The 24,116-nt window shown below is 40.3% G+C and overlaps 1 protein-coding gene across 1 annotated transcript in view; it reads left to right on the forward strand.

Annotated features, from left to right (window-relative positions):
• The window catches only part of Exoc4 (exocyst complex component 4), a 716,316-nt gene that overhangs the window by 591,462 nt on the left and 100,738 nt on the right, over nucleotides 1-24,116 (forward strand). The window contains exon 14 of the mRNA XM_075953989.1: nucleotides 6,688-6,866. Coding sequence (XP_075810104.1) covers nucleotides 6,688-6,866 — 179 coding nt within the window. The remainder of the gene's footprint in view (nucleotides 1-6,687; nucleotides 6,867-24,116) is intronic.

The following is a 24,116-nucleotide window of genomic DNA, read 5'->3' on the forward strand; positions in this document are numbered from 1 at the left end:
CAATGTCTAGCAAAATGCAAGAAAGAAAAGCTGCTGCTGTTTTCACACATACAACTGGCATGTTTCTCCCAGTTCAGGCTCAGTGCACTTGTACATTGCATAGCCTCATCAGCCAGTCAAAAGTATAGTATGTTTGTGTGTGTGTGAGAGAGAGAGAGACAGAGACAGAGACAGAGAGAAAGACCAGGAACATGTGCACATGGAAGCCACAGGTTGACGTCAACTAACTTCCCAAATTGCTCTCCACCTTATTTTCAGAGACAGGGTCTCACAAAGCTTGCCAATCCAGGTACAGTGTCAGGCCAGCAAGCCCCTGGGATCCTCCTGTACCTGCCCGCACAGTGCTAGGTACACAGGCATGTGTTGTTCTGCCGACCTTCTTCATCTGGATGCTAGAGACTTGAACTCGGGTCCTCATGCCTGGACAGCGAGCATTCTACCAGCTTAGCCATCTCCTCGGCCCCGCTGTGATTTTTTTCTAAGTGTTAGAAGAACAATGGGTGAAGAAAAGAAATGGAAAATTATTGTAACCATTGAAAGAAGAGACAGACATCTAGAGAGGATTAGTTCTTTACTAAAAATAAAAACTAGTTCCTCACATGATAATATATCAGGAACCACATGGCTAAAAATTGTGGAAGGTTAGACTTGGAGGAAAATAATATTGTAATCAAGGTAACTGGACAATTCTGTTACTTTTTCATATATTTTATTTTATTTTAAAAAAGAAAACAAACTATATTCTTTTCATTTTACATACCAATCACAGTTCCTCCCATTCCCTCTACCTTCTCCTCACTTCATCCCCCATCCAGTCATCAGAGAGGGTAAAGGCATATTGCTTTGGAGAAGGTCCAAGACCTGCTTACTATATCTAAGCTGAGTAAGGTATCCATTCAAAGAGGATGGGTTCCCAAAAAGCCAGTACAAGAAGTAGGGATAAATCCTGATGCCACTGCCAATGACCCCGCAGTCTGCCCCAGCCATACAACTGTCACCCACATTCAGAGGATCTAGTTTGGTCCTATGCTGGTTCCTTTCCTGTCCAGCTAGAGTTGGTGAGCTCCCATTATCCCAGGTAAGCTGTTTCAGTGGGTGTCTCCATCATGGCCTTGATCTCTTTGCTCATATTCTCACTCCTCCCACTCTTCAACTGGACTTTGGAGTTCAGCCCAGTGCTCCCCTGTGGATCTCTGCCTCTGTTTCCATCAGTTGCTGGATGAAGGTTTATGGTGACATTTAAGATCTAAGTACAGGGCAAGGCCAGCTCAGGAACCCTCTCCACTATTGCTTAGGGTCTTAGCTGCGGTCATCCTTGTGGGTTCCTGGGAATTTCTCTAATGCTGGGTTTCTTGATAGCCCCGTAATGGCTCCTTCAATCAAGATATCTCTTTCCTTGCTCTCATCTCTGTCCTTTCTCCATCTCAACTATCCTGTTTCCTCAATTTCCCCATCCCCTTCTTTGTTCCTCTTCCCCTTCCACCCTTCCTTCTCCCCCAACCCCCACACTCCCAATTTTGTCAGGCGATTCTATTATTCCTTTACAGGTAGATCTATCTATGTTTTTCTTAGGGTTCACTTTGTTACTTAGATTCTCTAGGATCATGAACTATAGGGTCAGTATCCACTTGTCTGCTGGCTAGGTAAATGGTTTTGCCTGAGATTGCGGTTACAGGCTGCCATAGGCCAAAACCAATGGGGCTAACTTCTCATAGACTGAAACCTCAAAAATTAAACCATAACAAGCCTCTTATCTTAATGAGTTGATTATCTTAGGGATTTGTAACAGTGAGAGATAGCTAACCAACACAGCTGAATGGCTCTGTTTTCATAAGCATTATATAATGTTAAATAATATACATTCATCCACTGAAGTAGTAAATTTAGCAAGGCCATAGGGAGACTAAAACCCTTGTACTTATAATCAACATTAATAAAATAGTAAATGAAATAAAAGCATCAACAATTATGAGTCTGCCTTTGTCTGGATAGCGTTGCTTTACCATGCTGTCTCCTGTGAACATGTGAGAAATTCAGAGCAGCCCAATGACAAGCCCTTTTTTCAATTAAACACAGCTGCTGTTGTATCTTCCAGCAGGAGCATTCCTTCCTAGGTACTTCCAGGCTGGCTTAGCCCAGAGCTGAAGTGGAAAGAGCAAAAGTTCCATGAGTAATAATACTAATAATGGAAGGAATCCTTTCTACTTTTCCCGAATCCCCAGACTCATCTATTCTTGTTATTAAAGGGTACAATGTGATTGGTCTTTGGGTCAGTTATTCCAACATGCCAGAATTATAAGTAGCTTCCCAACTGGTAAGAGCCGAATCCTGCCCGGGCCATCTTGCTGTTCTACCTTGCCAGCTCCATCTGGATGGTTGAGTGTATGGCTGGGGAAGGGAAGGCAGGAATCTGCTCTGTTCCACTCTTGGCCAGCAACACTGTTAAACAAGATTCTGTGACTGAATAAGACCCTGAGTAGAACTAACAGGGACTGGTGTAAATCTTTCAGGCAAGGAAGACAACCCCATACCTCAGGTGCCTGTTACATGTGGACGTGGCAGACCAGAAAGGAAGGAACCTGTCTATATGTATAGCCGCGAGCATAGGTCCTTGCCCTTCCCTGTTCTTACTTCATTTAACACAGTGGGCTTGCACTTGAGGCAACATACTCCAGGATCCTTACCTCCAAGCTGAGCTCAGCAATTGGAAGCAGCAGTAAAAGATTAGGAACAGGCACAGGGAAAGACACAGAAATGGGTGTGTGTCATGTCTGATACAGCCCAGATCTTCAAATCAATCACTTTTGAAACCACTTATGATGTTTCTTTCATAATTCCTTGTAGCCTGCTGAAAATGCAGATTTTTTCCCCTTCCTTTCAGTAGATAACAGAATTATTTAAGTTCTAAATGGAGACAATTTTGTGCATCCTTTGCAAAATTCTTTGAAATGAATTCTTGTCAGATAGACTTTCTTTAAAGATTATAATTGTGCGGTAAAATTAAGTTAAACAGATTTAACACTCTTGGCAAATTTCTCTTAAATGAATCCTTGTCAGATCAAGGTCTTTAAAGATTTTTTAAAAAGTGTGGTAAGATTTAAACTGAAGAGGCTTACCACACTTCTTCAGTTTCATGGTCTGCGTGAGCTTGTTGGCCAGCTGGCTCTGAAGGGTACTCTTCCCTAGAGATCAGTTCTTTAAACATAGACGTTGTAAGTTTTCTTTTCTGTTTCTGGCATCATGTCATCTCTGTGCAGTGATGAGGGAGGACCTGTTACTACCAGGTACCTCACCTTCTCAATATAATTATTCTGTTGCCTGTGGCATTCAAAAGTACATCTCCATTAAATAACATATTTTTAAAAATAGGAAGAAGATAAATACTGTAAAAATTCAAATCTAGAAAGAGGCAATAATTCTCATCCAGATGTTGGTAGCTATCAGTGTGGTTGTGAGATATTTTCAGGAGCATTGGTTAGGTCTTTAGCAAGCTGGAGGCACAACTCAAGGCCAGCTACAAGCTCACCGCCCTCCCCTAATTTTGTTCTCGTGTCTGTGATTCCTGTGTCCGCCTGTCTCCTTTCCTGGGATTCCTAGACTACTTGGTGCCTAGTGTAATAATAATTTATTTGACCCAACTACCTATCATCATTACAAAGAAGCCACACCAAACATTTTCTGTGCTATTAAGAATTCTCCACTGAATAGTTTCTAATGGCTTCACAGTACAGATATGGTATAATTTAATAAATCAGAGTTTAGAAAATAAATCTGCAATCCTAAGGTTATTGTTTAACACATAAAAATCTTCCTCCAGGCTCTTTCACACATACACAAATCCTCAAAGGAATGCTTTTGTATGTGAAATAGTTATAGCTGTCAATCAGTTATTCTCCATGTCATGGTTTCTGTGTGTCTTCCAGGTTGTTAGGGGGTGATTATGGATTCCTGTCAAATGATATGTCTGCTATGCATTCAACATGAGGCAGTTTGTGTTTTTCTAAGTCTGTTGCTCTCCTGTCTGAGGAGGTTAAGCAAATCTCAGTGATGCAGAGGGAAGAGGACCAGCATCCCGTGCTGTAAGCACACAGTCATGCCTGGGGCTCCTAGACCTGCACACACGGATTAGACTTCTGCATAAATACTCGTCTTGATTGTCACATTCCACCCAGAGTTAGACCTACATGCATAAAAATGGCTCCAAGCCTGGCTTTCAAAGCTCTTAGCCTCCCTTGTTGCTTTTTAACCACCCAGCTCAGAGACATTTTTCTGTTGTATCTATCAAAGATGATTAAGGGACTGGAAAAGCTGATTTATAAGGACATATTAAGAAAAGTAAATATTTGCAGCCTGGCCCAAGGGAAGATATTATAGATGTTTTCTGGCCTCACATCATGAAGGAGACTTAGGTTTCGCTTTTCCCAGTAACTAGATTTTTAGGGATAACAAAACTCAGAGGAGTTTTTCTGAGTATAACCTCACTTATGCTGATTAGACGATTATGTCAGTTAAAGATTGCATTTAACTGCTACTAGCAAAGTAGAAATAACAGTAGCTTAATCAAAGAGGCCTTCATTTTCTGTTCCTCTGACCTGAAGACCAGAAGAAATTGTCTGAGGGGCTGAAGTGTGGTACCTATGATATCACAGTATGCTTCAACCATCTTACCTTTAGGCTCCATCGTTCTTAGCTGTGACTTCCACTCTCAAGGTCTCCAGTTTGAGAAGAATCAGTGTAGCTCAGTTGCTATGGCAGCATGCCAGAAATGGAGTATGCAAAATTAGTCCTTATCTACCACGATCCTCCTACACAACTCTGATTTCATATCACATGGCACTCAGTACCACATTTGCAAGTGGGCACTGAAATTTAATGAGATTGTTTGTTTCATAATTTTGACATCGGTCATACTTTCAACCACAATAATATGAAGGGCCTTTTACCAGGTAAAACTAGAATAGTGAGAACTAGGTGAGAGACCAGTGATTCATGTGACAGTAATTCACTTCTAGAGTAACTGTAGTACTAGAAGTTTCCATCTGTCATACTACCCCTTGAGACTTCGTTCCCACTGCTCACTCTTACTATTTAAGTGTATTTATAAGTACATACCTTGAGTTGATTATAAATAACTAGCCTTATCAATGCCCCTAAGAAAATAATAACTAAAATATAAAATATTATGAATTCTGTTAGGTACCAGGCATTGTGTTAGGCACTTAAATATTCCTGGGCAGAGGAAAGATAAAAGACTGTACAGGTGTTCTTAGTGTTAAAACTGGAATGGCCATTTGGATTTGTTAATATTCTGCTTTCATGATTATTGATACTTTCCCAATGAAAAGTTTTCAGAATCACCTCAACAAATCCTCATTTTATTTCAGAAGACGTCAGTGCCATTACCACCAAATGCATCGTGCAGGGAAGTCCGACATCTCACCTTCAGCAAGCAGCCAACTAGGGCTTCACACCTTAGTTTTCCAACTCTGAAGCCGCAGCAAAATTTTTACACATGCAGGTCTTGGAAACTAGTTAGATATATGCCACTTGGGGAGCCAGTTACCCCAAGATCTTTACTCAGATCACAGGCAGAGTTTGTCAACACACTCAAATATCATATGCTCAGTTCATATGCCTTATTGCCTCTTAACCACAACTTATCCAAATCAGCCAGTCACCTGTAACTTTCCCTTTTAAGAACATAACCCTCTGTTGAAATGAGGTTAATCATGAGTGATGACTTAGTGTCAGACATCTTTAACAACATTTAATTCATAGCAGGGTTTCTGTACAATGAACAGCACCTCTTAAGTGCCTGTATGTCCACTAAAAGTCTTTTTATTGTATTTTATGTTACTACTCACTGTTTACTTAAGCTGAAATTGTGGTTTTATATTTAAATAGAGCTTCCACATCTGTTCACTAAGATTATTTGAGTTTTAAAAGCCTTTAGGACTTAGCAAAGGTTCCAGGCACCTCTCTCAACTTCCTCTGGTGTCAGCTCTGCTTATCCACCATGTGTACCCTCACTCCTAGTCATCGCTTCTCATTTTAGCAGTCTCTCCCCTCCTCTCCCCTTTCTCTCCCTCTCTCCCTCTACACCCTCTTAGAATAAAAGATTTGTGAAAATAGAGCAGTTCATTTTCCAAAATGTTACCCCTGCTGTGTCTGGGCCTGTGGTCTCCAGAGTTCCTTTATTGCACTGTGTAACTTCCTCACACCCTTAAGAACATTTGAAGACAATGGGCTCTGGGAAACCCAGTGAGTTAAAAGATGCCTTCATTGCACTACTTTGCTTGTTCCTAGATTTTGTGTCATAACATAAATTAATCTTTTTTTAAATATTAAGAATAATATTAGTTTAATGATGTACAGCTAAGAACAATTTTTCCACATGAGCCCCATATGAATTATAGTAATTTTCAATTACAGTTATATTTTTTATTTTCAAAAACTTGAAAACAATATTTATTATTACCCCCATGGGGTGGGAGGGAAGAGGGAGTGGTCAGAGGACAACTGTCTAGAGCCCATTCTTTCCTTCTGTTATGTGGGTCCTAGTGATTAAATAACATGAATTAATCTTATATTTTATTTGCTTCAGATTCTTTTTAAAATAAGTGAATGAAACCTGTCCCCAGCCTTTACCAAGCAGTAAGTGAGATGTGGTTTTGATTTGCTTTTCAGGGCAGCCTTTGGCAAGGAATCTGAAGTTCTAATTGGGAACCTTGGTGACAAACTTATTCCTCCACAAGACATTCTCCGTGACGTCAGTGACCTCAAAGCCTTGGCCAACATGCACGAAAGCCTGGAATGGCTGGCTGGCAGAACAAAGTCAGCTTTCGCCAACCTCTCCACATCTCAGAGTAAGTAACAAGAAGGGTGACATCTGCTACGGGATTGCAGGGCCAGACTGAGGGCTTCCGTTTGGAACATGAGTGTGTGCTTGTCACTAATGGAGCATGCTCCAGCGTGTCAGAGCCGTGTGGGAATTTTGTTTACACTGCAACTCTCTCACTTTGAGAATCTGGGGAAGAACTCATCTCTGCTTCCCACTGTGGAGTATGAGAAGCCTGGCTTCATGCTAAACCATAGAAACACAACATCATGTAACATGGAAATACTGAGTCTCAAGAAAAAAATAAAACCAATTCCTTTTGTCTTCCTTCCAACAATTTCTCTTAGAGCCTGAATGCATGGTTACATTCTTCCTCTAACTAGATAAAGCTAATAAAAGGTATCTAAAAAGAGAATAATAGAAGTGATTGAAATAGAAAATAGAGGTAATAAGGATGACTATTATTCTGGAAAAGAAAAAGAGAGATAACAGTTAAAGATTTCTAAGAAATTGAAGATTAGGATATAAAATAAAAATGATAACCCTTTGATCAAGGACCAATTGGTCAAAGGAAAATAATTAGAAAACTTTAAGGCACATGCACTTTAATTGCTATAAAATAAACGCTTTTATGAAGATTTATTTATGTATATGTATTTTTCCTGCATCTATGTATATTTTCTGTGTCTGTGCCTAGTACCTGTGGAGGCCAAAATCTGGTATGGCGTCCCCTGGGACTGGAGTTATAGGTGGCTATGAGTTCCCATGTAGATGTTGGGAACTGAACCTAGGCCTTCTGCAAGAGCAGCGAGTGCTGAACCATCACTCCAACCATTAATAAATGCTCTTTAGAAAGCATTACACACGTACATCAGTATGCACGATGTAGAGTAAAGGCTGAGGAACAGTGGTGTGGATAAAGGAGAAGGTGAGCTTCTATGTGCAAATGGAGGGATGGAAGCAGAATAAGGAAAAGCAAACTCTTGGCAGGAAGAGAGCAGTGAGATTATCCCTGTCCTATTAGGGCTAGTAGTCAGGTGGTCGTTAGGAAGAAACTGCCCGTGCTTATTGTGACTGTAAACTTTGGAATCAGTTGTTTATCAGTGCCCTGTAAGATGTTATTATTTTTTGGATAATCACAATTGCAGCCTAGAAATGCAAAAGGAGTGGATGAAATCTACAGAGGTGAATTGTTCCGTGAGACACAGGCCTATAGCCTGTAAGAACCCTTGAAGGCTCATTGCTTCTATTCTCTATTGCTGTCATATCTCCATCCTTACAACTGTTGCAGAAGCATTGTTCAGAGAGGAATCATATCACGTGCTTTGATTTTTTTTTAAAAGGTATACTTTTCACTTACACATTTATTTAAAATACTGTTTTACCTAATTATAAAAGTATACATGTTCAGCCTCAGAAATCTGCACAAAGAGAAATGTACCTGTTAGGGGTAGTTTGGGCCTGGTATTACACTTGACAGTCTGCATAAAGAGCCATCTATGAAAGGCCACTCCAACTTTACAATCCCTAATCACAGTTCCTTCACAAGCAGCCACTGAAATCATCCCTTTTCTCTCCCAGGCCCACTCTGTTCCTCCTCTCTCTAAAAAAGTCAGAGTTAATTTCCTCTTTGCTAACTACAAACAGCTCTGAAAAGGGACCAGGTGTCTCTTTTCCTAGTTTCTTTTGGCTCCTGTGGATGCAGGCTTATTTCTGAGTGATGTTTAGAAGGGATGTGCTTGTTTGGTGGCATATCTATATCTATATATAGCTACAGATATTATATATATAATATTTTATAATACATTTTTTATTTTGAGTGTCATACCATGCCAGATGTCTAGTCTGTCCATTCTAAAAGGGTTTAACAAGACAAAACCGTTTGCAGCTAGCCACTGAGTAATGCAGACAAGCTAAGCTAACTTGACATCAACTGTTTTCTGAAGGAGAAAGATGCTCTCCGAGTTACACTTAACTTTGTAATTGCTCAATTTAGCTGTTGTGTTCATGTCACTGAGAGTACCCAGTGGAGTTGATGTCTAATTCATGTCTTTAATCATCTCTGTTATTCTGACAAAGATTTCTTCTACTACGCCCATTAGTACTGTGTCTAGTGTGCTCAGTTCCATTTTATAATACAAGTTCCACCCTCTCAGTTCCTTTCAGGGTGATTATTCCACCCAGTGAGTGATTTAACTAACTGTCATCAGTTTTAAAATCAGTTCACAACCCAAGTGAACTGTAATCACTACTTCTGGTATCTTTGTTAAAACAAAGCACCAAGCAAGACTGACTTATCTTGCGAACAGTCAACCCAGTTCACCCCCACTTTCCAGGTTCTTGAATTCCCAGAGAGATGCCCATTGATGTTCGTCATTTGAACAAAGAAGATTCTGTTCTTGGCCTACTTTGATTGTCCCATGTCGGTGTGACTCTACATCAGAGTGTGTCTAAAAAAGGACAGCTCTTTATTATTGTTTTGAAAACTAGACCAAAAGATTACATCATCTTAAGTACTTCCAGGTCAAGAGACTAGAAAGCAAGAAGCCCAGCAAGATGAGGGGGACCAGGCTTATTTCTTGTTCCACACCCTGGTAACTCTTTGCTATGGTAAATGCCTTGCTGCATTAAACTCACATTACAACTGTAATGGACTAGAGACAAGTGGCAGAAAGTCATTTTCATTTTAAACATCTCTTCAGTCAAGTACAGCAGGATCCTCACCCATCTGAAACATGCCATGGCCTCCTGAGAAAATTATCATCTGTTGGTAGCAAAGTATGGTTGGTCACACATTGTCCAGGAGATCAGAGTGAATGGCATTTCCAAGGGTGATTTTTTTTCCTATTTATTTTAATATTTTCCTAAATGTCACTCTGTCTCCTTTACATGCGAAGGGATCTCCTTCCCTTTTCTAGATGCTGCCTGCAGAAAATATTGCTGTTACCTTTGGACATCAACAGTCCATGGTTGCTGTTCCATCTCCTGAGGGTGTTCTCCCCCTCGACTTCTTTGCACATGTTCCCCTTAAGATTGTTTTTCAGTTGGAGAACAGAGAGAGAACCTGTCAATAAAGAGGGCTTGCTGCTCTTGCAGAGGACCTGAGTTCGGTTCCCAGCACCCAGATCAGCAGCGCACAGCTGCCTGCACCTACAGCTCCAGTGGATCCTATGTCCTCTCCTGGCCGCTAGGTGTGTGCGTGTGCTGTGTGTCTGCACACATGAATGTGGCACAGCATGTGTGTGGAGGTCAGAGGACAGCTTGCAGAAGTCACTCTCTCTGTCATGTGAGTTCTGGTGATCTAACTCAAGTTCTCAGGCCCGTTGATGAGCAAACGAGTATTCGCATTCACGGTGGACATTGCACATACCTCCTGCCACTCAGCCCTCTTCACCTGGCCTCCAGTAATCACCATTCTTCTCTAAACTTCTCTAAGGTGTTTAAGAAATATCTATTTGGGGATGCTGTACACTTTGTTTTTTATTGCCTTTTTTAAAAATTTCATATGCATTCTATCTGTCAACCCTTATTAGCAGTGTAGTTTGTCTCAATTTGTAAGTTGTCTATTCATTCTATTGACTTTGGCTTTTCAGAAGCTTTTTAACTTAAGTTTAACACAATCCCAGTTGTCTGGTTTTGCCTTTGTTTCCTGTTGAAAGGACTGTCCTTTCTGCAGTATGCTTACCATCTGTGTTGAGAATCAGGTGATTGTAAATGCCTGGCTTTATTTCTCGACTCTATATGGATACCTCTGATACACAGACCGGAAGGTGACTCTGGGGCATGGTCTGCTCCGGCTGCTTTCTCACAGACTTCCTGCATTCTGTCATGGATTTTGTTCAAATCTCCAGGATTAAGGATCTACAGCTTCCTTGGTCATAAACTGCATTGTGCTACTTACGCTAAATTCCTACTTAGGAGGCCATATTTTTCTATTAAGGCTATATTCCTTAGTCCTTTATTCATGGTTATGTTTTATTCAAAAATCCAGTGTTCAACATTTTCTCTTTAAACATATCTAAAGGGCTGGAAATGTAGCTCATTCAGTAAACTATTTGCCTAGCATGCACAGCACCCAGGATCCCCAGTACCCCATAAAATAGGAATTGTAACACTGGCCTGTAATCCCAAAGTTTCAGAGTTGAAGGCAGGAGGGTCAGAAATTCAAGGTCCTCTTCAGTTAATTAGTTTTGATCATTTTCTTCTCCTGCCTCAACAAGATTTCTATATCTTAGGTACATTGAGTTATTACATATATCTCTTTTGAAATTCATCTGAGTTGTAATCAATATTAATGTATCACCCTTTATTTTGTGTTACATTTTCTAATTAGAAACTCTATCTTGTTATGCTACGTAATATATTCTAGATCTATCATGTGCCACACTGTCTCCACTAGCCTACAGGGCTATTTCAATTAAGTTAAAATGTCATTTTCTCTTTCTGACCACTTCACTTCATCATCAGCTCACTCTATTAAACATTGCTGCGGCTCGTCCTCCCACCCACTGATGAATGTTTTAACAGGAAGTCCGTATACTCTGCCTTTGCAGCGTACTCGAAACCTGAATAACTCTTTGACCTGTTCAGCCCTTAAATCACATATGCACCCCAACAGAGATATATGTTATGGGCCCTCTATTTTCTAAGCTGTTTTTTTCTGTTGGGAAGGGGTAATTGATCACATAATCTCAGTAAACATGGTAGTAAAAACTCACTGAATATGACTCCTTACCCTAAATCTACAAAGGTTTCCAATGTGTTGACTAGGGTACAACAGCAATAAGAGTTTAGCAGACTTATTTCTCATAGGAATCCTCTAGCTGCAAGGGGGTTCACAGACCCTTCCCCCATGAACCAGCTTCTTGGCCTCCCAGTTCAGTCCTATAGGGCTAGGATATGGTTGACGGCTCCTGTTTCTCCCCTCCTTGTCAGGCACAGAAGTTCCACAGCTGCAGGGACTTAATTCTTTATTTATGACAAATTTGTACAACCCCAGGTGACTACTCTTAAAATCTAATTATTTCACTATATTCAGTTGTTTAGGTTTTTTTTTTATGTTGAAGTCAGCCAATATAAGATGGTTCTTTGTTTTCTCAAACCTTGGCTGCCCTGCTGACACTTCTACTCTTTGAGTTCATCTCACAGTCATCAAGTAGGCCAGGCAGTCAGACACCACAGTCATGCTAATAGACCCGTCATGGGGAGCCTAAATCAACTTTTATTAAAGTAAAAATAAATGCTTTCGTATATTTAGACTTCAGCTTTCAAAGACAGCACAGAGACACCCCCAAACACTTTATTCCCAAATGCCCTCTTTGTTAACTCTTCCATTAAGAAAGACTATTTGTCTTGACTAATGAGCCAGTGCTGATGTATTGGTGTTAACTAAAGTCTATAGTTTAAGTTTTCTTAGTTTTGGTCTAGTGTTCTTTCTCTGTCCCGGGAGCCTGTCCAGGATATCATAGTAAATGTAGCCATCATGTCTCCTTGGCTCATTAAGACCAATAGTTTCCTAGACTTCCCTTGTGATTTTTCATTGTTTTCAATTATTACTTGAGAATGTTATACATTCATGTATGATTTTTTGATCAAATCCTTCCTACTTCTCTGACCCCCAGTTTCCCAGGTTTTTGTTTGGTTTGGGTTTTTTGTTGATTTTGCTTTGTGTATGTCTGTTTTTATGCCAATACCAAGCTGTTTTCATTACTGTAACTGTAATAATAGAGCTCTATATCAGGTCAGGGATGGTAATGTCTCCCGAAGTTCCTTTATTGTACAGGATTGTTTTAGCTATCCTTGGTTTTTTTGTTTTTTGATATGAAGTTGAGTATTGTTCTTTTGAGGTCTGTGAAGAATTGTGTTGGAATTTTGAAGGAGATTGCATTGAATCTATAGATTACTTTTGGTAGGATTACCATTTTTATTATGTCAATCTTACCTATCCAAGAGCATGGGAGATCTTTCTATTTTCTGATATCTTCTTTCTTCAAAGACTTTAAGTTCTTGTACAGGTCTTTCACTCCTTTGGTTAATATTACCCCAAGATATTTTATATTATCTGTGGCTATTGTGAATGGTGATGTTTCTCTGATTTCTTCCTCAGCCCCTTTGTCATTTGTGTATAGGAGAGCTACTGATTTTTTTTTTAGTTGATCTTGTATCCTGCCACATTACTGAAGGTGTTGGTTGTAGGGGGCTGTTTGTTCATTTTCCGGCCACCCAGACTCCCAAAATAACCACACAGAAACTGCATTAATTAAATCACTGCTTGGCCTATTAGCTCTAATTTCTTATCAGCTAGCTCTTAAATATTAATTTAACCCATTTCTATTAATCTGCATATCACCACGTGGTTGTGGCTTACTGGGTAAAGTTTTCTCCGGTCCAGCATCTGACTCTGGCTGGGCTACATGGCTTCTCTCTGACTCTGCCTTCTTTCTCCCAGCATTCATGTTAGTTTTCCCCACCTAGTTCTGTTCTACCCTATCAGGCAAAGACAGTTTCTTTATTAACCAGTGGTAATCACAGCACACAGAGGGGAATCCCACATCAGGTGTTTATCAATGTTCCCTCATTGAATTTTTAGAGTCACTTATGCATACTATCATATCATCTGCAAATAGCAAAAATTTGACTTCTTCCTTTCCAATTTGTATCCCCTTGATCTTCTTTTGTTGTCTTATTTCTCTGGCTATTCAACATAGTACTCAAAGAGTGGACAGACTTGTCTTGTTCCTGATTTTAGTGGAATCACTTTTAGTTTCTCTACAGTTAATTTGATGTTGGCTGTCAACTTGCTGTATACTGGTTTTTATGTTTTGACACATTCCTTGTATCCCTGATATCTCTAAGACCTTTATCATAAAGGGGTGTTGGATTTTGTGGAATGCTTTTTTAGCATCTAGTGAGATTATCATATAGGTTTTTTCCTTTCAGTTTATTTATATGGTGGATTACATTGATCATTAATAAGTTTTCTTATGTTGAACCATCTCTGAATCTCTGGGATGAAGCCAACTTGATCATAGTGGATGACTTTTTGATGTGTTCTTGGATTCAGTTTGCCAGTATTTTATTGAGTATTTTTTGCATCAATGTTCATGAGGGAGATTGGTCTGTAATTTTTTCTTGGTTGAGTCTTTGTGTGGCTTCAGTATCAAGGTAGCTGTAGCCTCATACAAAGAATTTGGCAATGTTCCTTCTCTATGGAATAATTTGAGGAGTATTGTATTAGCTCTTCTTGGAAGTTCTGGTAGAATTCTGTGCTGAAACCATCGGGGCCCTAGGCTTTTTTTGGTTGGGAGGCTTTTGTTAACTGGTTCTTTTTCCTTAGGGGTTATAGGTCTATTTAAATTGTTCATCTGGTCTTGATTTAATTTTGGTATATGGTACATATCCAGAAAATTGTTAATTTTTTTTACATTTTATTTTGAAGTATGATCTAATGATTCTCTTGATTTCCTCAGTGTCTGTTGTTATGTCCTTCGTTTCTGATTTTGTCAATTTGGATGTTCTCTCTCTGCTTTTTCATTAGTTTGGATAGTTTGTCTATCTTGTTGATTTTCTCAAAGAACCAACTCTTTGTTTTATCGATTCTTTGTATTGTTTTCTTGTTTCAATTCTGTTGATTTCAGCCCTCAATTTGATTATTTCCTGTCATATACTCCTCTAGGTGAGTTTGCTTCTTTTTGTTCTAGAGCATTCAGGTGTGCTGTTAAGTTGCTACTGTGAGATTTCTCCACTTTCTCTATGTAGGCACTTAGGGCAATGAACTTTCCTCTTCACACTGATTTCATAGTGTCCCATGGGTTTGGGTATGTTGTATATTCATTTTTGTTGAATTCTAGGAAGTCTTTCATTTCTTCCTTAACTCAGGAGTGACTTAATTGAGCACTGTTGAATTTCCATAAGATTGTAGGCTTTCTGAAATTAATGTTGTTGAATTCTAACTTTAAGCCTTGGTCATCCAGTATGATACAGAGGATTATTCCAATTTTTTGTGTATGTTGAGGTTTGTTTTGTTACCGAGTATGTGATCAGTTTTAGAGAAGGTTCCATGAGGTGCTGAGAAGAAGGAATATTCTTTTGTGTTTGGATGGAATATTCTATAGATGTCTCTTAAGTCCATTTGAGTCATAACATCTGTTAGTTCTTTTATTTGTCTCTTAAGTTTCTGTCTGGTTGACCTACCCATTGGGGAGAGTGGGGTGTTGTAGTCTCCTACTATTACTGTGTGGGGTTTGATGTGCAGTTTAAACTTCAGTAATGTTTCCTTTACATATGTGGGTGCTCTTGTATTTGGGGCATAGATGTTTAGGATTGAGACTTTATCTTGATGGATTTTTCCTGTGAGGAATATGAAATGTCCTTCTCCATCTCTTCTGTTTGAAGTCTGTTTTGTTAGATATTAGGATAGCTACACCCACTTGTTTCTTAGGTCCATTTGATTGAAAAATCTTTTCTCAAGCCTTTACTCTGAGGTAGTGTCTGTCTTTGAGGTTGAGGTGTGTTTTTTGTATGCAGGCAGGATGGATCCTGTTTTTGTATCCATTCTGTTAGTCTGTCTTTTTATATGTGAATTGATTCCATTGATATTAAGACATATTAATGACCACAAAGCTACAGAGAAACCCTGTCTCAAAAAAAAAAAAAAACAGAAAAAAAGATATTAATAATCAGTGGTTGTTAATTCCTCTTATTTTTCAGTGATAGTGTTTGTGTGTTTGCCTTCTTTAGTGTTTGCTGGTGGGAGGTTATCTATTGCCTGTGTTTTCGTGGGTGCACCAAACTTCTTTGGGTTGAAGTTTTCCTTCTAGTACTTTCTGTAAGGCTGGATTTGTGGACAGATGTTGTTTAGATCTGGTTTTGTCATGGAATATCTTGTTTTCTCCATCAATGGTTATTGAAAGTTTTGCTAGGCATAGTAGTCTGGGCTTGTGTCCATGGTCTCTTAGTGTCTGCAGCACATCTGTCCAGGACCTTCTGACCTTCAGGGTTTCCATTGAGAAGTCAGGTGTAATTCTGATAGGTCTGCCTTTAAATCTTACTTGGCCTTTTTTTTCTTTGCAGCTCTTAATATTCTTTCTTTATTCTGTATGTTGGGTGTTTTGATTATTATATGGAAAGGGACCTTTTTTCTTTTGGTCCAATATGTATGGTGTTCTATAAGCTTCTTGTATGTTCATAGGCATATCCTTCTTTAAGTTCAGAAAGTTTTAATCTATGATTTTGTTGAATATATTTCCTGTGCCTTTGGGCTGGAATTCTTCTTTCTTCTATCCCTATTCTAAAGTTTGGTCTTTTCATGGTGTCCCAGATTTCCGGGATGTTAAGAATTTGTTGAATTCAACATTTTCTTTGACCAATGAATCTGTTTCCCCTCATATCTTCAATGCCTGAGATTCTCTCTTTCATCTCTTGTATTTTGTTGGTTATGCTTGCATCTGTAGTTCCTGTTTATTTACCCAGAATTCCCTCACTTTGTGTTTTCTTTAATGCCTCAATTTCTGTTTTCAGTTGTTGAACAATTTGAACTGTTTGCTTCACCTGGTTGATTGTTTTTTCTTGATTTTGAGGGGGGGCGGTCTTTAAGAGATTTAATAATTTCTTCCAATTTTTTGTTTTCCTTTTCTTCATTTCTTTAAGGCAATTTTTAATTTCCTCTTTAAGGATCTTTATCATCTTCATAAAGTTATAGTTAAGATAGTTTTCTTCTGCTTCTTCTAGGTTAGGATGATCAGGTCTTCCTGTTGTATGACCACTGGGTTCTGGTGTTAGCATGTTGCTTTTAAGTTGTTGAATGAATTCTTGCACTGGTGTCTATCCATCTCTTCCTCCAATTGGTCCTGGCAGTATCTTTGCCTCTTGGTCCAGTCCTTGCAGTCAGTATCTGTGTCTCAGGGATCCTCTCTTGGACCGATTATTGCGATTGCTGTCTGTGTCTCAGGGAGTCGCTGAGGTCTCCGGGGATGGGTGGGTGTGGGGGTGGAGTGGAACGTTTAAGCTACAGGATCTGGTTAATGGGGTGGTGTTGGCTAGTGGAGCTAAGGCAAGTGGGGAAGGGGCCCGGGGTCTTGCCCCAGTACCAAGGGCCTAGAGACTGGGCTGTCCAGGAGGGGAGCTGGTCATTCACCTCTTGTTCCTGCTCTGTGCAGTCTCAGTGTGTGTGTGTGTGTGTGTGTGTGTGTGTGTGTGTGTGTGTGTGTGTGTGTGTCAGAGATTCTCTGAGGTCATGGGTATGGGTGGGTTTCAGGATGGAGTGGGATTTGTAGCTTATAGGGTCTGATTGATGGGGAAGGGTGTTGGAGCAACCTACCCACAGGAGGCTTTCCTGCTGGCTGGCTAATGAAGCTGAGGCAGGTGGGGGAGGAGCCCGGGGTTTTGCCCTGGTACCTAGAGTCTAGATACTGGGGTGTCCAGCTGGGTGGCTGATCACTCACCTTTTGGTTCGCTCCGTGTCAACGCAGACTGTGTTAGAGATAAGGTCAGCACAGTGACTCATTTGGACTTAGCAGTTATTAGCCTGTTCCCAAAATGGTTGATAATTAAAATGTTCTTTTTATATTTCGGAAGGTGCTAAATGAGAACAAGAGTTTCTCCTAACACAGAAGGCTTCAGTTGCCAAACCTGTTGAATGAATGTAGAAACAGGTACCAGGCAACTGCATCATTGAAAATATAGTTAGAAGGGGTGCAGATATGGTACTCCGGTACATGCTCAGATATTACCTACTATATGCTTTAACACCTTCTAAAGTGGAATCTGGATTCTTTCACTCAAGAATTCACTATCTTGGACTTCATGTGCCCTGCTGGTTAACAAAAATGAGATGCTAATTTCCCAGATGTTCTGAAATGACACAAACGAGAATAATAGTGTCCCATGGGCTATTGTCCCATTTCAGTTTTGCTTTTGGTAAACCAGTAAGCCAGCATTCCCCTGGTCCTAATCACATTTTTACAAGTTCCAAATACTTGTGCTTTATTATCAGACATCCCCCTTTGGTCTGCCTGAGCCTACCTCTGTATGTTTAGAGTCTTTAATCATCTCTCTGTGCTTGCATTTTCTAGTCCCATCATCATTTTCTGGTGTTAGTAGCTGTCATTCCCTAAAATGGATTCATTCTATCTCTACTTCCTATCGTTCTTCTTTTCTTGATGGTAGTTTTCAAAATCATTGTTTAATTTCATGGTTGTGCTGTTTACTAAGAAAATTAAATTACTATTGGTGACATATTTCGTTCATGAGTTTCCGACCCACTGGCCATCTCTGAGTTTGTTTAGGGCTTCTCTAATTAACATCTTTTATAGTTCTGTATACACCTTCCTTTCATTAAATGAACATCCAAATACAGTTCCATGTTATACCTGACTTAACAACTAATCCTGTTCTGTTGAGGCAAAAACACCAACTGATAATTTTTGCTCATTCTCAGGCTTACTTATGCTGTGTTGATTTTTACAAATGCATTGAAACTTATAACAAGAGAACTGTTGCAGGGAACACCCGAGAACAGCATAAAAGTTGCTGTGGTCAGGGTATTTGGTTGTTAGACTCTGCCTTCTGAGATTAGTGGAGATGATGCTTCCCCTGAGTGTCATAAGGAGTACCACCTGGCTGCTGGCTGCTTCTTATTGGTATGTGTTATGTCTGTGGATTGATGCCAAGCTTCGGGGGAACTCTTGGGGACTTCCTATGGGTTTTTTGTTTGTTTGTTTGTTTTAAGCAATCCTCACATAGCTTCTTTCTAGTTAATATAGAATGTGTCCTGCTCTTCTTTGTCCTGAGGACCTAAGCTAGTTCTCTGTTGTCAGTGTGATGATGTTTTATAATGTTCTTTGTCTTGTCCCAAGTCCTGACTGGGGAGCAGAGCCTCCACCCACTCTGTAAGGAGGCAGTTATCAATGGCAGAGCTAGAGGAGGCTAGTGCTGTGGGCGTTCCAATGTAATTACAAAGTCCCAAGTATCTGCCCATAAAGAATTATGTGGCTATTTCTTTGTAAGTGCCAACATTTGTATCCATAAGGGAAATATTTTATTAAAATATGATAATATCATGGCTGCTTAAGTATGGTGGCTGGAAGCTTCCAGCTGAATGATTGTATCTGCAAACAAAACTATAAAATGGAAACGGGAAGAATAAACATAAATGAAAATCTCTGGCAAAAATGGGAGGCAGAAGTTGGAAAATAAAAGAGCTCTAAAATGAACTGAAGTTGCAGGCCCACCCTAAAAGAGGGTGCAAACTTCCCGGGGCTAAACAGACACCCTGTAGAAGAGCAAGGAGGGGTGGCTTCTGTGGTGGCACAGCTTAAACGATAAATCTGAAGGGACCAATTTGAATGCCAAATGGTCCAAGTGTTACAGTGAGGAACAGTAAAGCCAGGACCTGCAGGCACTCATTGTACTGTTAAATCTCAGCTCCTGTGGTGCTTAAAGCTTGGCATAAGCCTAAGAGCCAGCGTAAATTTGTGACTTAATGAACGCCACTGGAGAAAGACGTGCTTTTTAGTGTCTTCACCTTTGACACAGTTTGTCTCTGCTAGAAAATGTATTGGGTGAAGAGAGATGAATCTCGACAGGAACTTCGGAAGTGGAGGGGGGCAGGGGGAAGGACTGACTGATTTCATGCAAGAAATCTCCATCACTGAGTAGGACTGAATTTAGGAAAACGCTCTAAATTTAAACAGGATCTGCTTCAGAAAACTTCTGTGTTCGTTGGTGGTACACACGAAACTCTCCTGACCTGCCAGAGGAGGGTGTCTGAGACGCCGCGAAGGACGGTATGATGATGTTAGCGGCACTACACGGAGTGCATGGTTTAAGAGACCTTTAGAGACATTAATTCTTAATCACACAGCCCTGCCTGCAGCTCTAGTTGGCAGGCCAGCTTTTATTCTCTTAGTTTAACAAAGAATGATCGTGGAGCGCAGAAGTTTGACCTTTTGCCCAAGGTCAAAAAAAGGGTGATTAAATCTGTTTTCAGAGTGAGGCATGATGTCCAGCAGACGCCTGTGATAGGGGCCTCTGTTTTGACACATAAACAAAAAGGACCATTCTCAAGCTGCCCCATAGCTACAGCAACAAGGTGGAGACGCTGCGGTGTCTGTGGCCTCCCTAAGTGGCATCATGTACCCTGAAAGGAAGGGTGGGAGGAAGCAACCTCGGCATCCCTGCACCAGCTTTGAAGCTGGAGCGCTGTGGCTGGCCCCACCCCCAGAGGACAGGTTTCGAAAGACTCTTTGTCATGTGTTCAAGGAAAGTTTCTTTTATTATCTTAAATCCAACAATATAATTTATGTTAGAAATTATGCAGAAAAATGTAAAAGACCTCCATGTTCTTATGAGGAAAAGGAATGTCGGGTGTAAGTCTCCAAGGCACCATGTTGCTTGCTAATAGCGGTTAATTCTGGGCACTAACGCCTTTAAACTCTGGTTGTTGAGTCCTGAGTGGATTTGACTGAGTTTTTACCTAACAACTTAATTCAATTTTTATGAAAGGAAGAATAATGGGGACTTTTCTAGAAGGCTGATGAAAAACCCAAGAGCTTCATAGAAACCCAGCCTATCTGATCTGATCCTTGAGAAAAGCAGAATCCCGCAAATGTCAGAGAGATGCTACATGCCGGAAAACCCCTTTGGACAAATTCATCTAAAGAAGGTGCTATTTGTAGGTGACTTTTCTAGCAAGTCTGTCAAAAGCTTTTTCTGCAGATAAAAATTCAATAACCTTTCACTGTGGATGTGCCACAATTATCACTCATTTAAAGCAGCCCCTCTAATGGAGCATTTTATCACACTGGACAGTCTCTGCATTGTTCATTATTTAGTGTTTGCTAAGCTGATGGTTCTTCCACTGCACTTTCCTTATCTCTGCTTCTTCAGAATTGGATTTTATATTTCTAAACCAGCCAGATATGACAAGTCATTTTCTTTCCTCTTGTCTTTAAAAAAAAAACCGCAAACTTGATTTCTTTTTTTTCCCAACAATCACCACTTAGAGATTAAAGTTATTGGAAGTGCCTGTATTAACTAGCGCTGGGACATAGGTGAAGGGCTGCTGCATTTTAATTGCAGTTGGGGATTTCCCCCTCTTTTTTATCCTCTTTATTTTAGCAACGTATGCATATCCCATACCTCCTTGGACCCCCGCATCCCTCCCTTGCTGCTAAAACACACAGCGTGTGGTTGGTAAAGATGAGGGTGTTGCAAAGTCTGATGTGCTTAGAAGACAAGGCAAGACAGGTATTATCAGAATTATTATATTATAGAACCTCAGAGTGGTGCTGATAAGCAGTGTAAGTGGATCTCTCTGTAAACACAGACGTTCTCAGATGAGAAAGTTCCTGAAAGGAGGATGATAAAGTCATTAGCCCGACACCCAGGAGGAGATGCCCATTCAAACAGCAGCACCTTCCTGCCATGAGTAGCTCATTACTGAGAATGTTAACTGTTTTCATTCTGAGCACTCAGGCCATCTATGGTTCTGGAAGGGTTGTTTTAAAGCAGCCATGTACTTTACCTGCCTCTGAGCCAGGCCTAGAACACATACCTTAAGTGTTTGTATTTTGTTCAGGGTTTCTAACTGAGGCGAAATCCCTTCTTTCTAGTGAGAACTCACTAGGACAATGGGTCAGAATAAAATGGCCACAGCTTCCTCCACCGGGCGCTCTCTCCTGGGCCTGCTGAGGACCTGTGTATTGCAAGATAGTGTCTCCCATTTTTTAGAGAAATAATAAAAAATAAGTTTATGGCAGGTATATTTGTACAGTGACATCTCCTCAAAGACCAGAAAAAGAAGAAAGCATTTTAATTTTAAGTTTTATGAATTTTATGAACAAAATAAAAATGACTTTGTAGTCCTTTTTTTACTGATAATAAGAACTTTGGCAATTGGCTTTATAAGAACGGCTTTTGCTCAGACTCTATTCAGGGGCAGGATGTGCCTAGGGCTTCCTTCTAGTCTGCTTTCAGAAGGCAGTGTACCTAAGGTCTACCATCACATGTCATCCGGTCAACGGCATCACAAACCTAATTAACACATTTGCTCAGGCCAACAGTCATTTGCACTTTCACAGAAATCTGGGAAGTGTGCTGGAGAAACACCCCTACGCGAGTTCTGCATGTACTGCTGCATCAGCCTCTCTGGAAAGCAGAGCATAGGTCACCCACGGACAGATGGCTGCCTCAAGAATCACTGTTGGCCAGACTCTCCCCACACACACCTGCTGTCATTTTCTTAAACACCATGTCCCAATTTTTCCCCGCTGGCCCAGCCCTACCCATGAAACACTGAAACCAACTCAGCACCTAATTTTGTACCGCCCTGCCTGACTTGCATTTTGGTACCAACATATCCCAACAGGTGAACTGGGCAAAGTACTTACCATTGCTAAATGTGTCATCCATATTTTAAAGCCCTGGTAGGATTTCTTGGAGTTTCAAGCCAACTAATGTATGCACAACACCTGTTCCAGTGCCCAGCAAACAGTGAACTCAATGAACGGTAATGTCTGTCTTCTTCTGCTTCCTATTGAAGCTCTCCTCCTCCTGAGACCATTTTAGTTGTGACTTTCCCACTGTACTGCCGGTGTTTATCCACAGTGTCTTAGGAGAAATGCCCCGATCTGTCTCCTGTTTTTGTCTCTTACCCCCCCCCCCACATTGATGGCTGAGACATTCTGCTTGCTCTCTTGACGTCACTGTCTAGAGATCTTTGATGTATTGCAACTCTAATTAGATTTCCTTGAGCTCTTAAGTTTAGCAGCTTTCCAAGTTCCATGTGGCCTGGGAACTCAGGCATGAGGGAGGTGTTGTTTATTCATAACCACAATAAGTGGAGCTCGATGTTAAACCCCTAATTCTCATGAGTAACTTCTCTGTAAACTTTGACTTCAGTATGTCAAGCCATGAGGAACTGAAAAAGCTGCTGTATTATTATAACAAGAAGATGAAGTGCAGTCTATTTCCAGAGCCCCTATTTGCTCTCAGGAGTTCTATCTGCATTGGAGTAAGCTTATATAATCACTGTTGTTAAAACATGCCAGTGCTTCAACCAGGCCTGGCTCGCAGGAGAGGCAGATGATGCAGCTCCCTGCTGACCCCTTCTCTGCTGCCTTCCCAGTCACAAAACATGAGTTCAGATTCTGCTCCCCTTTTAAGAGCTTTGGCTAGGAATAGAACTTACTCTTTTTTGTTTTAATGGCAGTTCAAGGGTATTAGGTATATTACAGCTGTAAAAGTTGTACAAACATTGCCATCATCTGTCTGCAGGACTTTTCTCTCTTTTGAAAACAGGAAAACTAGATACCTATTAAATTGTTCCTTCTTTTTTCCCAGCCTCTAGCAACCAGTATTCTACTCTCTGAAAGTGGAATTCTATAGAGTTTTTGTTTTGTGGCTAGCTTATTTAAGATCCATCCTTATGTGATGTGTGTCAGAATATCTTGTTTTGGAGACTGAATAATAGTCTATTGTGTGAATATGCCATCTTTTGTTTTTCCGCTCATCCACCAAGGGACACTTAGGGTTGTTTACACATTTTGGCTATTGCCAGTCATGCTATGAAAATGAGTATGTAAACATTCAAGTATAAATAGAAGTTTCTGTTCCACCCAGTCCCACAGCCATTTAGCCCCAAAGAAACATACAGAGGCTTATATTAATTATAAACTGTTTGGCCTATTAGCTCAGACTTATTATTAACTAGCTCTTGCAACTTAAATTAACCCATAATTCCTTTATGTGTTTAGCCACACGGCTTGGTACCTTTTCTCAGGCATTCTCTTCTTGCTTCTATGTGCCTGGCTGGTGACTGCTTTTCTGCCTTTCCTCTTCCCGGAATTCTCCTAGTCTGGTTGCCCCATCTATAATTCCTTCCTGGCTACTGACCAATCAACATTTTATAAAACCAAGAGGCGTGACAAATCTTTACAGGGTGCAAGAGAATTATCCCACAGCATCCAGGTTTCTGCTTTGAGTTCTTTTGGGTATATACACAGAAATGGAGCTATAGACATTAATATTTTGACACCAAGTGTCCTTCATGTTTTTGTACTTATTACTTGCCTCACAGCTCCCTTATTGCTTGATGTCTTCTGAAGAAAAGCTTAGTATTTTTTCTTATAAATGAAAACAATGATAGTGTTTATACACTCCCAGATGTATATGTTCTACACACTTTTCCTGACCTGGTGTATAGGGTTCATTATTTGGTTCGTAAGTAGTGGTGGTTGCATAGGTGCACATTTGACTAACCATGGGGTTTATGCCTCCT

Source organism: Microtus pennsylvanicus, chromosome 19 (genome assembly GCF_037038515.1).
Source record: "Microtus pennsylvanicus isolate mMicPen1 chromosome 19, mMicPen1.hap1, whole genome shotgun sequence".
NCBI lineage: Eukaryota > Metazoa > Chordata > Mammalia > Rodentia > Cricetidae > Microtus > Microtus pennsylvanicus.